This window comes from Erpetoichthys calabaricus, chromosome 3 (assembly GCF_900747795.2).
Source record: "Erpetoichthys calabaricus chromosome 3, fErpCal1.3, whole genome shotgun sequence".
Taxonomy (NCBI): domain Eukaryota; kingdom Metazoa; phylum Chordata; class Cladistia; order Polypteriformes; family Polypteridae; genus Erpetoichthys; species Erpetoichthys calabaricus.
In genome coordinates, this window is record NC_041396.2 from 42,949,367 (window position 1) to 42,964,425 (window position 15,059).

Genomic DNA, 15,059 nt, shown 5'->3' on the forward strand with positions numbered 1-15,059 from the left:
TGTCTTGTTTGTCACATTTCCTCAATGACAACATATAAATAAATATATATTTGGACAGCTGATTACAACATAACAAATCAATACATTAAAATTTTCTGACATTTAACGTTTTAATGCAAAACTTAAATGCATTAAATAAATCCAGTTAATGTGTCCACACTTCACATCTTAATGAAGTATTGCAAAACAAATCCAAGTCTATTAACAGTAGTAGTGTAGCACTGCTACATAAATATTTTGAAACCAGTAACTGCTACACTTGACTTGAACATTCCTAGTTTTCCTCCTCTTTCTCTGTACGTTTAACATTCGTTTGCTCAGAGGTTGACGCTCTTGCTGCTTCCTGAGCAGCTCTTCTTTTCTCTACCTCAGCGGCCCGCTTCTTCTCTTCTTTCGTTGTCATCTTTTCATGTTAAAACTGATTAAGTCAGTGTTTGTGTTGCAATTTCTTAGTACGTTTTCTTTCATATTTCACTTAAGCTGGCACTTAAGTCTTCAATCTGCCTCAAGAATGATTTAAGATATGAAGAGGTAGGGGAAGTGACGACGAAGGTGGTAGGGATGAGAACGGCGCTTGTACGCATGTGCAGCAGAACCGCCCTGCTGGCTGCTGCCGAGAGTTGATTCTACAATAAAATAAAATAAAAATAAAAAGAGGAATAACCTTGGAAGTCAATCATCATATAGTATATGTGTACCAAATTTCAGGTCAGTAGTTCAAACGGTTTGCGAGCAACGGGTGATTTAAAATCCTGGACAGACAAACAGACAGCCACGGTAGCGTATTATATATATAAAAAAAAAAAGTATCTGCCTTTTGTGTGCCGTTTGTCTCTGCCTGGGCTTCTGCACATTTGTTTGTTCATTCCAGGACTGAGATTGTGAAGGGGGGTAGTTGACAGCATTGCCCTTCGAGAGTGGGATTTCCAGGCTGCTGTCAAGAACTATTCTGATCAGTAGACAATCAAAGATAAGGCTGCTAAATACAAATATAGAAGAAAAAAAACAATACGAGACCTCCAACTCAAGCACCAAGTTCACATTATTTTGTGCACAAATAATGAAAGGAGTTAATAAAAAACTAGCATCCCTTGAACTGACTATTCATCCTTCCATTTTCTGACATTAATCCAGGTCTGGTTCATGAAGGGCAGCTACTCCAGTGGGAAAAACAAAACATTCCCAGATAATCTAAGAGAGATCCAGTGTGTCTCGGGTCTATCCCAAGGTCTCCTCTTCATTGGTTATGCCCAAAACATCTCTGTAGAGAAGCATCTTTTTACGTAGAGAAATAGTGACTGTACTGTGAGCTCCTCCCGAAAGTCTGCGCTCTTCACCCTCTCCCTAAGGATGAGCCCAGACACCCTGCCAAGGAAGCTCATTTCTGACACTTGCATCTGCAGTCTGGTTCTTTTGGTCACTACCCAAAGCTCACCACAGGGGAGGACAGGGACATAGATGGACCAGTAAATTGAGAGCTTTGCTTTTTGCCTTAGTTATTTCTTTATCTTTTCAGACCAGTACAATGTCTACATGACTGCAGATGCTGCTCCGATCCATCAGTTCCACTCCCACTCCCACTCCCTTCTTCCTTCACTCTTCAACAAGCGCCCAAGATGCTTTAACTCCACCACATGAGGCAGCACATAATCTCCAATCTGGTTACGGACAAATTCTCCATAAATCAAAAAAAAAAAAGGATTTATTTTTTGACATATTGCTCTAACCCTAACCCTGATTTGAGGTAGTGTTAAATGTAGGGGTGTACAGTAATCCCTCGCTACTTCGCGGTTCACTTTTCGCGGATTCACGACTTCGCGGATTTAATATGTAAGCATATCTAAATACATAACGCGGATTTTTCGCTGCTTCGTGGGTTTCTGGGGACAATGGGTCTTTTTACTTGCTTCCCCAGTTGGTTTGCCCAGTTGATTTCATACAAGAGATGCTATTGGCGGATGGCTGAGAAGCTACCCAATCAGAGCACGCAGTTAAGTTCCTGTGTGCTGCTGATTGGCTCAGTGACGGAGTGTTGCATTAACCAGGAAGTCTCATCTCACTCATTCAGCATTAACGTGCTACTGCTTCAGGGGCCGTGTCCAAGCGCCAACAGAAGATGCAAATGATTGCAGAAAAGGTAAAAGTTTTGGATATGTTGAAGGAAGGGAACAGCTACACCGCTGCAGGACATCGATTCTTTTTATTTAAAAAGGAGGAAAAGCATATAAGATCTACGGCCGCAGTGTCCTTTAACCAGGGTGCAAAACGAGTTGCAAGTGGACGTGATAAGGCAGTAGTCTGGATGGAATCTGCTTTAGGAATCTTTGCAACAAGGTCGACGACGTCATGACTGCCTACAAGCTGCTACGTGTACTTCGCTATACAGTAAGTGTAAACTTATCTACCGATTTCATATTACTTAGCAGTTGTCCCTGTTTTAATAGAGTAAATGGTGGGTTGTAAACAATACAGGGAGGGTTTAAAAACGTCCAAATACACGTTAAATAATTAAATAAATATAGTGTCCCTACTTCGCGGAAATTCAGTTATCGCGGTCGGCCTTGGAACCTATCTCCCGCGATAAGTGAGGGATTACTGTACTTATTTTTTTTCCACATGTGAAATTTGCATTTATTTTTCTTCAAATTACACAATGGACTATAAAATGTAAATCCAACATGATGCTTGCTATATTGCCTTTCCCCACAGATATCGGTTAAATGAAGATCAAATCATGGTATGTCCACATACACTAAAAACAAAAGAATATTTCAAGAGGTGTACTTGCTTTTTCACACGACTGTTAATTTATTACAAGATGCAGTTAAGAAGAATATATTTAATTAGACTCTCTTGGGATGTAACATATCCTTACATGAGATGGAACATCAAGCCTCATTTGGATAAATGCCACAGGGCAGCCTGGCAGAGCTCTTGCTGGCACAGCTTTTGTGGCTGACCTCACTATGATTTTAGTGATCTTTTTAAACAGGCTCCCAAGTGTGTTGTCCTCATTCCTCCTTTGCATAGGACCAGTCAAATCTGAACTAAGAGAGACAAGGCTCTTTGTCAATATGCCAGCCCTAAACTGAGTAAGCGTTTTCAGCAACAGGCAGCTGACAACCTCTGGAGGCCTGAGAGTTATTCCATACTGCATGGGTTCTGTCCATTTATTTTTAAAATAGGACAGTTGGAATAGGTCACATTAGTAGTGGCCTCCATCCTTCTACAGTACAGCACAGACCTTTGCAAATGTGCCTTATAGCAATGGAAACAAGACAGTTGCTGACTAAAAGTATTTGTAACAGATGCTTGCAGTTTTTTCTCTACGAATTCAGGGTTAATATGAACAAAAATCTGTTTTAACAGTTGTGCCAACAATTAACGCTGTCCATATCAAACATTAGTGAGGATAGCAGGAATAGGGGGAAAAAAAATTCTGAACATATGAAAAGAAAGTAGAAAACACGGAATCCAATTTAAGGAATGAAATCTCCCTCTTTCTCTACATTATTGGGAACTGGCTGGGACAGCATGTCCTTCTTTTTATCCATTATCTGCCACCCAACTCTTCAAACCCACAGGTCCCCTTATATAAGAGTGCTTCACAATAAGTGTTGCATAGCAGCACACACAAACAGATGGGGGTCAGAGGAAAAAATACTGGCAAAACGAATAGGTAAGTGTGGAGCCCCACATAGTCCCTGTACCTCTGTACTAACTGAATGCATGCATGCCCAAACTTGCCATTATACACAATAACAAATTTTACTTACCTGTACAAGAAAAGCTTAATATACCAAAAATACCACTTTGCCAAGTGGTGATGAACTGAAACAAAGATACTGAAAAAATGCGGTCATCCCTTTTTGTTTCCAGATTGCACCATACTGGTTGTTTGGAAAATGCCAACGTAGCGTTAAACCTTAGTGCACAGTGAAGGCATGGCATATGGGATACATACTATAAATGAGGGCACAAACTAAATAAATTCTTAAATAATGCATATTTTAAAACACAATATTAAGTAAATATTTAAAGAAAAATTACAAGTCATCATATTAAAAAAATCAAGGATATTTTTTCCTACAATTAAATTACCAAGGAACTTTTATCAGTATAAGAGAAATGCTTTACTTGTTTAACACTACTACCATTAACCGACAAATGTTCTCAACTTTGAGAAATGATTTACTGTAAAAACAGCCTATGAATAGCCTGCTAGTAATCACTATAGTAACTCATGTTGAAATTAATACACATGTAAGCCTTCAGAATTTTAAATCTGCATTTGATGATATTCAAATAAAAACCTATTTTAAATGTGAAAAATTCTAATCCCATCTACTGGTTGACAGCCCTACTTAACATCAGGGCTCATCTCACAAGGATCACAGCTAAATTTAGACGACGTATTCATGTATGTGTTATGTGCTATAATTGAGTATTCCCAGTCTTAACCTGGAGAATGCCGAGATACTTGAAGGCTGACCTTTTTCCTGATGAATATGAGTCTAACTTCAACCTTACCCAAATTAAAAAAAAAAGAAAAGAATAAATTACAATAAAAAGCCAACTTCTTACGTGAACTTAATAAAAAGACAATAAAAATACTATAGTATTGTGATAATATCATATTATGGGGTTTCTGGCAATTCCTACCCAGAAAACACATCCAGCTTATATTGACTGTTAGCTCTAAACTGGTCTGACAAAAATAGGTGCAACTGTGCAGTATGTGCGAGTGTGTACTGCAATGGACTAATGTTCTGTCTGGGGATGGCTCATGGATTGTGTCCGATTCAGCAAGCACTGGCACTGGCCAACTAACGTCCTATATTGGACTAATTCACAAAATAAACAACTGAATAACTATTTGTAAATGTTCAGAGCTCTCCTCGTTTTAAATTCCTTACGTGAAAATAAACTTAACTGAAAGTGTGTATGCGAGTGTGTGTACGTGCATGAATGTATTGTTTCTTGCTTTGTGCACAATCCTGGTAGGATAGGCTATGGTTCCTGTGACCCTGAACCGAATTAGCAGAATGTGGTTTGTCAGTGACATTCACAATCAAGTAACTGGCATTAATATAGCACTACTAAATTATTTAATGTGAAATCTGAGGGCTGTAAAAATCACACTACAATATATATCTTATTAAACACTTGCAGCTCAAAGGCAGTGTGGCCTATTGGTTAAGTCCCTGAATAGCAAAGCCCAAGGCTGCTGGTTTAACTACCATTTGAACCTGAGAATCCAACACATGCCTGCGAGTATTTTCATTAACTGTTTTATGCACTGCAGGCAACCACTATGGAGTACCAAACAGTTATTGTGTATCTCATAACTCCACCTCTGACAGGTCAAGTGTGCAACACTATAATTTTGTCATCCTGTGTTATAATTCAAATGTTTACTCAAACAAAATTAATTTCTACAAACCTGAAGTAAAAAAATAAAAATAAATAGCATTTACCTGCCCCACCTGCTAACTTCTGTATAACTGTTGGCCATGTTGTAAAGGCAGGCATGAGATCTGGGAAACTCCATAAAGTGTAAACTGCCAAAGAGGAAAAAAAAAGACAAAGTGAGGTCTTGGCAAGTGTCTATAAAGGCAAAGCACAATTTCTCTTAATAAATAAAAACAATGTACAGCTCTGTCACAAGAATGGCAAACTGATATTCTATAAAAGAAATACAAAACAGTAACTAGCGTAATATTTTTAATTTGCAGCAAGACATTTCCTCGGTCAGATTTTTTTTCCTTAGTTTACTTTCTGTGGATGTAAGGCTAGCACTCAAAATCTGTACAAATCCTGATCGGACTAAGCCACTTTAATTAGGCTCTACCTCGGCCTCCTACCCTTAGCCAACTCATCACCTCCTGTGAATGAATCAGAATCAAGTCACTCCTCGCCCTAGACACAATCACTAGATAGCCTCCGTAAAAGCCATGCAAGGCCCCATGACTGGCATATAATTAGGCAAAAATTATCCTTGTGGCCTTAACCATCACTGAACCCCTTCACCACAGCAACCCAGTAGGGTCATTTAAATGGACAGTCTGTTTTGTAAGGAATGAGATGTACCATGTGATGTAGAGTTTAATCTTCCAACATGGGTCAGAAATATGAATGAAACTGCCAAAAACATGGAACCCACACAGTGAAGCACATTTAACACTAACAAGAAAAGGAGTGAAGCAAGAGGCCAAAGAAGAAAAAAAAAATCACTTAAAAGACATCCAGGTTACGTCAAAAATGGGAGGACTACAGTGCAATAAATTAAATAATGTCAACAAGCACCTGTGGCAAGAAACAATGGGCCAATGTTAACACCGACATCTCTCCAATGAGAAGGAGAGCACTTCAGATTAATGTATGAAATGTATTCTCCTTCTTTACAGTCTGTGAGCATTCTGCTTTACATCAGATTTTTCTTTGACACAAGCTAAGAATTTGGTCATCTCTCTATATAAAAAAATAAATAAATAAATAAACAAACTTGCGACAAGTGAAGACTTTTTCCCCTGCAACAAGACGTGATCTTTTGAAGAGAGACAGAGACAGTTTCACATCCCGTGACACAGGCAAGTCACGTCATACTTACAACCTTTGGAAGCAAGTCCCGTGATACACATGCAGAGCAGGTTAGAGAGAATGGATGTAGGATAATTCGAAAGTCTCAAGAAAATGAAAGCAAAGATCACATTAGCGCAAACAAATGGAAAATATTACTTGGTGAAATAACAGAACAGCGAAAAGAGATCGAATAGTGTTTGAGGATGTCTGGGGGAGAAGAGAGACAAGGCAGGGACTTTAAAAAGATTGAAGCGCCGCACGAAATGCAGATCAGCACAGGAGCAGCAGCAATCCAGCAGCTGATCAAGCAATGAGGAGATAAAAAAAATGCATTTCCCATTGTATCACCGTTTAAGAGGGGTTTCGGAGGAGTGGCCGTGTCTCCTTGGGGTGTGTTCAGCACCCCCTCTCCACAACTGCGTCTAGCGCTTGGCGGGGGCAAAGCCCCCTAGTAATCATTAAATTTCAAAATGCTCAGTGATGATTCTTCAGACAAAAAACACAGAAGTGCCCTCCTGTGGGATGGATGGACACAGGGTTAGGCAGGGACAGCCAACCATTTCAAAGCATCCCTTTCTGCATACGAACCATATTGTAACTGAACACATGACAATATAAAGCTAACTAGTGAAATGAAAAGTGAAAGCTAAAGTAAAAATTTAGTTAATGTTTTTAAAATATCCAACTGTGGAGCATGAGCATGCCTTTAACAAGAATTACGACAGGCTTGTATCCTGTTTTGCCACTTGGACACAATTTGTGAACTGCATACATATTACACAGACCATTAAAATGACCGATGTTGAACAGTACCTGTGGGATAAAGCTTTCTCTCCGCTTCAAAAAAGATTGGGTTTTTATGCAGCATGTAGAAAGCCCCAGCTTTTCCTGAGTGGGTATAGATTTTCACTACATTGATTTCTTCCTTCTGTGGTACCAGCGATGATAACTGTTCGGCTGTCAGCATGGGAAATGCTTCTGAGACATCAGCTTTCAACTTCTTTCTGTCTCAAACCAAAACAAAACACAAGTTAATTTTAATTCTGGAGATGTCCACATATTTATGCATAAGACCAGTCTTACACACTTATCTTGGCAGCAACTGACTCAAGGCAAAAAACAATCCGGGACAAGACATTCACCAAGTTTACTTCACAAATGACGGAATTCAGGATATCCATTAATCAGAGGGGGACACAAGTAATTTAAAAATTGAATACACCACTTGATAAAGTAATTAAGTAAAAAGAGTATTCAATTGCCAAAAGCAAAGCCTTGTTTTTAAAAAAAAAAAAAAAAAAAAAAAAAAGGAGAGTCAGTATATATACAGTAATCCCTCCTCCATCGCGGGGGTTGCGTTCCAGAGCCACCCGCGAAATAAGAAAATCCGCGAAGTAGAAACCATATGTTTATATGGTTATTTTTATATTGTCATGCTTGGGTCACAGATTTGCGCAGAAACACAGGAGGTTGTAGAGAGACAGGAACGTTATTCAAACACTGCAAACAAACATTTGTCTCTTTTTCAAAAGTTTAAACTGTGCTCCATGACAAGACAGAGATGACAGTTCTGTCTCACAATTAAAAGAATGCAAACATATTTTCCTCTTCAAAGGAGTGTGCGTCAGGAGCACAGAATGTCACATAGATAGAGAAAAGCAAACAAATCAATAGGGCTGTTTGGCTTTTAAGTATGCGAAGCACCACGGCACAAAGCTGTTGAAGGCGGCAGCTCACACCCCCTCCGTCAGGAGCAGGAAGAGAGAGAGAGAGAGAGAGAGAGAGAGACAGAGTTTGTTTTTCAATCAAAAATCAATACGTGCCCTTCGTGCTTTTAAGTATGCGAAGCACTGTGCAGCATGTCGCTTCAGGAAGCAGCTGCACAAAAGATAGCAACGTGAAGATAATCTTTCAGCATTTTTAGACGAGCGTCCGTATCGTCTAGGTGTGCGAACAGCCCCCCTGCTCAATCCCCCTACGTCAGGATCACAGATAGTCAGCGCAAGAGTGAGAGAAAAGTAAGCAATCTAGCTTCTCAGCCATCTGCCAATAGCGTCCCTTGTATGAAATCAACTGGGCAAACCAACTGAGGAAGCATGAACCAGAAATTAAAAGACCCATTGTCCGCAGAAATCCGCGAACCAACAAAAAATCTGCGATATATATTTAAATATGCTTACATATAAAATCCGCGATGGAGTGAAGCCGCGAAAGGTGAAGCGCGATATAGCGAGGGATCACTGTATATCACTTGTAAAATACACCAAAGTAAAAACAGTATTTGAATACAATACAATTTATTTTTGTATAGCCCAAAAATCACAGAAGAAGTGCCGCAATGGGCTTTAACAGGCCCTGCCTCTTGACAGCCCCCCAGTCTTGACTCTCTAAGAAGACAAGAAAAAACTCCCAAAAAAAGCCCTTGTAAGAAAAAAAATGGAAGAAACCTTAGGAAAGGCAGTTCAAAGAGAGACCCCTTTTCAGGTAGGTTGGGCATGCAGTGGGTGTCAAAGAAAAAGGGGTTAAATACAATACAATACACTGAACAAATCCTCAATACAGTATAAAAATAAACATTTTAGAAGTATGGAGTAGAATTTAACAGTAGATGATATCACATAATATGAATACCTGAAACACTATCTCTTTAGCAAAAGATGAATCAGCCAGAAAATTAATTCACACTTATTTTCTGTAACAATGATCGAGATCAATTCAAATATCTTCAATAAAGTCATATTTTTCAGCTTGCTCTCCATTGTCATAGTAGCATTGCTGGTAAGAACAGACCTGTTGAATAGGGTGCAAATCAGACCTTTTACAGGAGGGCTAGCTTTTGAGAAACACTGCTTCAGTACTTTTTCTACAGATTTGGTGGGTTTATGTCAGTTTGGGCATTTCTGAAATCATTTAGTGGATGAGGCGTATTATTTTGCTTAAAATTACTTTCTACAACCTTCTAACAAAAGCAATGCAAATTAAATGTAAGTGGAAAAAAGCAAACCAGCCCTGCCCACCTGCTGACATGACAATAACAAGACTGTTTTGGATTACATGGTTTTTGAGCTACTTGTGTGGATTTTAATGGTTTTGTTTTTCCTTCCTTCAAGTAAGGAACCAACAAAAGCTTTCTTTTTTATATAAAGTATACGAACATCCTTCAAACAAACAAGGATGGTTTTCTCTACAACAATTGTAAATTTACTTCAGATTGCCACACCTACAATTACCCGACAAATCTCACTGTTTCTACAGAAACTGTATATTACAGGATTAAAATGGAAGATTTTCCATTTCTCAGCTCTGTTACAAGTCCAAGCATCTTAGGGCTGCAACACTAATTTGAAAAATAATCAAGTTTGTGGATATTCCCATTATTTTCCGTTTTGAAATTTTCTAATTTACTATCTATATACATATAAATGTCAATGTATGCGTGTGTGTATGTACGTATGTTCCAGCATCACTTCCGACCGGCTGGAGCAATTTTCATGAAACTTGGTACACATATTTCTCATTGATTGACTAAAAAGTACTGCAGGGTGAAATCAACCCTAATCCACCCCCTTCTGGGTAGGGTGGTGGGTGATCTTCTATGAATGTTATCATTCAGTTAACACTCGGAACGACCACCAGAGGGCGAACTGGAGGCGACTGCCATCATTCTTTATGTTTGAGCAGCAACGCACGCCCCTGTTGCTTTTGAAATTAAACAGAGTTGGCTGGCTCTAAGCGTCAACTGGATGATAACATTAGTGACATGGATGATTACATTAGTGATTACATTAGTGAGTCTTCATTGTTTGTTAATCTATCTATATACAGTATGTTTTGGTATCACTTTTCAGAATTTATCGAACTTTAATGTAATGTTGTTAGATTTTTAGATTCTTATTCCATTTTTAAATTATAAACTAAAAAATATCAAGAACTCGCGTCCCGTGAGACGAGACTTTGTGCCAAGAGATTTACCCACGCCCGGGGCCAGAAATAAAAGACAAAGAGTAGGACAGCTGCTGTACAGGCTTTTAAATGTTCAAAGCGCTAGATCACACGACACGGCAGCAGCAGCAAGCCAGCAGCTGATCAAGCAAAGTGGAGGTAAAAAAAACTATTTGTTTCCCATCGTATCACTGTTCAAGAGAGGGTTTCAGACTGCGTCTCCTTGGGGTGCGTTCAGCCGCCCTCTTCTGAAAACGAGCAGCACAGACGCGAAGTGGCTGGCATGTAGCGCAGGCCAGGGGGTATTTCAGCTAGTTAGTTAATACAGCTACTCTATGTTTAGGATTACTACATTTAAAAATAATGCTCTGAAATTTTAACTGTGGTAGAAGTGCACTGTAAATCACAATTGTTGTCCCCTTTAAAAACAGCACTGTTGCCCGTTTTTGAAAATGCAAAATTAAAAGGATGCAACTACATCAAAAGTGAAAAAAGACCTTCATACTGCCAAATGGCATATCTTTCCTCCTTTCCTGTCACACAACTTTACTCAAGTTGCATAAATGTCATTTATATTATGTGTAAGTGATATGTAGAATTACCTATTGACCTACAACCAAATATACCAACCTGTTTCTAAAATGTAATGGTGCTACTGTATGTAGTAAGACATGTTCACCCATCCAAACTAGCGGCACAGCAATGTAAATTTTAAAATGACATCACAAAGGCCGAAAGTAGAATTCCTACAAACTAAAACTAGATCCAATCCTATTAACATACCCAAAATTACTATTTATTAAGCAAAACAAATGCAAAATTTTGTTTTGATTTTTTTTGGTAAAAGCAGATATATTAAGAAATCCAAACAGCTACAGCAGGAAGCAAAGGACTACACAACCTTATTAAAACTTCAGGTTTTCCTAATGAAAATATTTTTTTTTTCCACCTTAAACATGATCTTGTCTCTCTATTATAATAAAAGAATCCTGGGATGAGATGTGACTTTTTCAAAGAGACACTTTCACGTCCCGTGAGATGAGACTTTGTGCCAAGAGATTTAACCATGCCCGGGGCCAGAAATAAAAGACAAAGAGTAGATGACAAAGTAGAATGTCATAAAGAATTCAAAAACGTTGGTGCGATACATATGAAGAGCTGGTTAGAGATAATGAAAGTACTAAAATTTGACTGTCTCAAAAAAAAATGATAGTAAAGATCGCATTAGCGCAAACAAATGGAAAATTATTACTCGGTGAAATAATGGAACAGCGAAAAGAGGTTGAATATATTGTTCGGACTTAAACTTTAAGTCGGAGACTTGTAGATCGTCTAATTTGTGTTGCCATCAGGGAAAAGTAGTGTTTATTCACAATGAAGAGGCGTATCCGCGAGAATGAAAAGATCTGTTGTTATGGTGAAAGTGAAATCCACATACGCAAGCGGCAGAGACACAAAGTGGCTGGCACATAGCGCAGGCCAGGAGGGTTGGCAAGTGAAGTGAGCAGGGGGTGAAGCCCCCTAGTAGCCAATAAAGTTTAAGTGAAAAACTGATAATTTACTGATAATAATAGTTAAAAAATTTGAAAAAATACATCAAATACCTTGGCTGCATTCTACTGGGTGTTGTAACCATGTTCAGATTTAACCAATCATAATCATATTCTAGATCAACTATAATGGCAATGTTTGTTCATTTATGTATCAATGGAGTGATTCTTTTTTTTTTTGAGAGAAGAAAGAGAAAAAAAAAAAAAAAAAAAAAAAAAAAGAAGAATCACTCCATTGATACATAAATGAACAAACATTGCCATTATAGTTGATCTAGAGCTTGGTCCGCATTGCCGGCAGTAAGTCGAACCCGTTTCCAGTGAGAGTTGGACTCCGCCAGGGCTGCCCTTTGTCACCGATTCTGTTCATAACTTTTATGGACAGAATTTCTAGGCGCAGCCAGGGTGTTGAGGGGGTCCGGTTTGGTGGGCTCAGGATTGGGTCACTGCTTTTTGCAGATGATGTTGTCCTGTTTGCTTCATCAGGCCGTGATCTTCAGCTCTCTCTGGATCGGTTCGCAGCCGAGTGTGAAGCGGCTGGGATGAGAATCAGCACCTCCAAATCCGAGACCATGGTCCTCAACCGGAAAAGGGTGGAGTGCCCTCTCAGGGTTGGTAGCGAGATCCTGCCCCAAGTGGAGGAGTTCAAGTATCTCGGGGTCTTGTTCACGAGTGAGGGAAGAATGGAGCGTGAGATCGACAGGCGGATCGGTGCGGCATCCGCAGTAATGCGGGCGTTGCATTGGTCTGTCGTGGTGAAAAAGGAGCTGAGCTGCAAGGCGAAGCTCTCAATTTACCAGTCGATCTATGTTCCTACCCTCACCTATGGTCATGAGCTATGGGTAGTGACCGAAAGAACGAGATCGCGAATACAAGCGGCTGAAATGAGTTTCCTCCGCAGGGTGTCTGGGCTTTCCCTTAAAGATAGGGTGAGAAGCTCAGTCATCCGGGAGGGGCTCAGAGTAGAGCCGCTGCTCCTCCGCATCGAGAGGAGTCAGATGAGGTGGCTCGGGCATCTGATCAGGATGCCTCCTGGACGCCTCCCTGGTGAGGTGTTCCAGGCACGTCCAACCGGGAGGAGGCCCCGGGGAAGACCCAGGACACGCTGGAGGGACTATGTCTCTCGACTGGCCTGGGAACGCCTTGGGATTCTCCCGGAAGAGCTAGAAGAAGTGGCCGGGGAGAGGGAAGTCTGGGCATCTCTGCTCAAGCTGCTGCCCCCGCGACCCGACCTCGGATAAGCGGGAGACAATGGATGGATGGATGGATGGATGGAGTGATTCTGAATAAAATGGAGTGAGACAAATAAAACTGGCTGTTTCTGTAGCATTTTCTGGAATGTTTCTTGATGGCTTAAGTAATGAGATAACAACTGGTTCATTAGAAGCTAACAAAAGGATCTATAGATTCTTTTTTTAAATGTGTTTGTCAAGAGAAGGAAAGAAAAGAAACTTGAAGTTTATATATTATATATCTCTCTCTCTCTCTCTCTCAAGGAGCATTATGAAGATACCATTACAAAGTCTAGAAAATATGGCACTGTGCAAGGTGAGGCACATGGGGATGACATTGAGGGACTGCATCACAGACTATATTAGCTTTTGCGTCAACACTGTGGTACCTTAAAAGACAGTGCGTTGCATTCCAAACAACAAGCCCTGAAAGAGAAAAAGAGAGTGTTCAAATCCTGTGACTCCGAAAGGTGCACAGCAAGTGCTAAAGAAAAAAAGTGGAGTTTAGGAAGGAAAGCTTGCCAAGTAAAACTGAAAAGAAAAAAAAAAAACACCTCACTCAAATAATATGAAACATATGGTCAGGACATAATTACTGGACTCGAGCAATCCAGACTGGGCTCATTTGCTAGAAGGATATGTGGACAAAGCTAATGCCCTGGACCAATTATTAATAGATTTTCCTGCCCACTGCCACCTTCTTCCAATGACCAGTACCCTAACATCATTCCTACTACATAAATAACTCCTACCACATCAAATGGAATGGCCAATGCCAAGTCCACCTCTGACTATCAGTATGGGCTGTTCATAACTTAAGACAGACAGACAGACAACTGAGGAAGCTACACACAGGAAAGGCCGGAGGACCATAAGAAGTCAGTCCTTGAGTTCTTAAAGACCAACTTGGTGCATCCTCTGTCACCTGTTCAGTCTGTCCCTACGGCTCCAGAAAGTGCCAATGCTGTGGAAAACATTGTTCCTGTTCCTTTTCACCTAATGATTACTAACTATTGGCCCTTACATCTGAAGACCTTTGAGAGACTGTTCCTGGGCTCATTACACTTTGCCAATCAAACAAAGATTTTACTGGAGAATGCAGTTATCTGCAATACAAGGCTTATCGTGTTTTGTGATTTCTCCAGTGCCATCAATACCGTCCAGTCATCTCTGTTAAGAGGTAAGCTCACAAATATGCAGGTGGATGAGCTGATGGTGTCCTGGATAAGGGACTATCTGTCAGGCAAATCAGTGTTTATGAGACTCAAGGACTGTGTCTCTGATATGCATATGCATCACAAAGAACAGTCCTGTCTCCTTTTCTATTCACTCTGTACACTTCAGACTATACATATAACATCAGGTCATGACACTTGCTCTAATTCTCAGATAATTCTGCACTTGTGGGGGGTTATTGATAAGAGGGATGAGACAGAGTATAGAAGAGGAAAAACACTGTTTATTTGTACAGAAAATAAATATCTGCAACTTAATATCAACAAAACCAAAAAAATAGTAATTGAATTTTGCCAGAAAAATATACATACAGGCACACAGTATATAAATATACACTGACAAATATTTTTTAACGGAAAAATGTGTAACTGTCCTTAGGACATGCAAAACAACCCAACAAAAAACTCATCAAGTATCACTGGATTGCAATCTTGCAGTCAGTCAACTAAGTCATTAAAGGAAATTAAAGATTAGTCAGAGTATTGCTTGGTATCATTTAGCTCCGCGCAACTTTATT

General features: G+C 39.8%; 1 protein-coding gene across 1 annotated transcript in view; it reads right to left on the reverse strand.

Moving 5' to 3' along the window:
• eif2d (eukaryotic translation initiation factor 2D) overlaps positions 1-15,059 on the reverse strand; it is a 54,973-nt gene that overhangs the window by 39,487 nt on the left and 427 nt on the right. Inside the window, exons 2-3 of the mRNA XM_028796699.2 lie at positions 7,396-7,586; positions 5,478-5,561 (exon numbers count right to left, since the gene is read on the reverse strand). Of these exons, the coding sequence (XP_028652532.1) occupies positions 5,478-5,561; positions 7,396-7,586 (275 nt within the window). The remainder of the gene's footprint in view (positions 1-5,477; positions 5,562-7,395; positions 7,587-15,059) is intronic.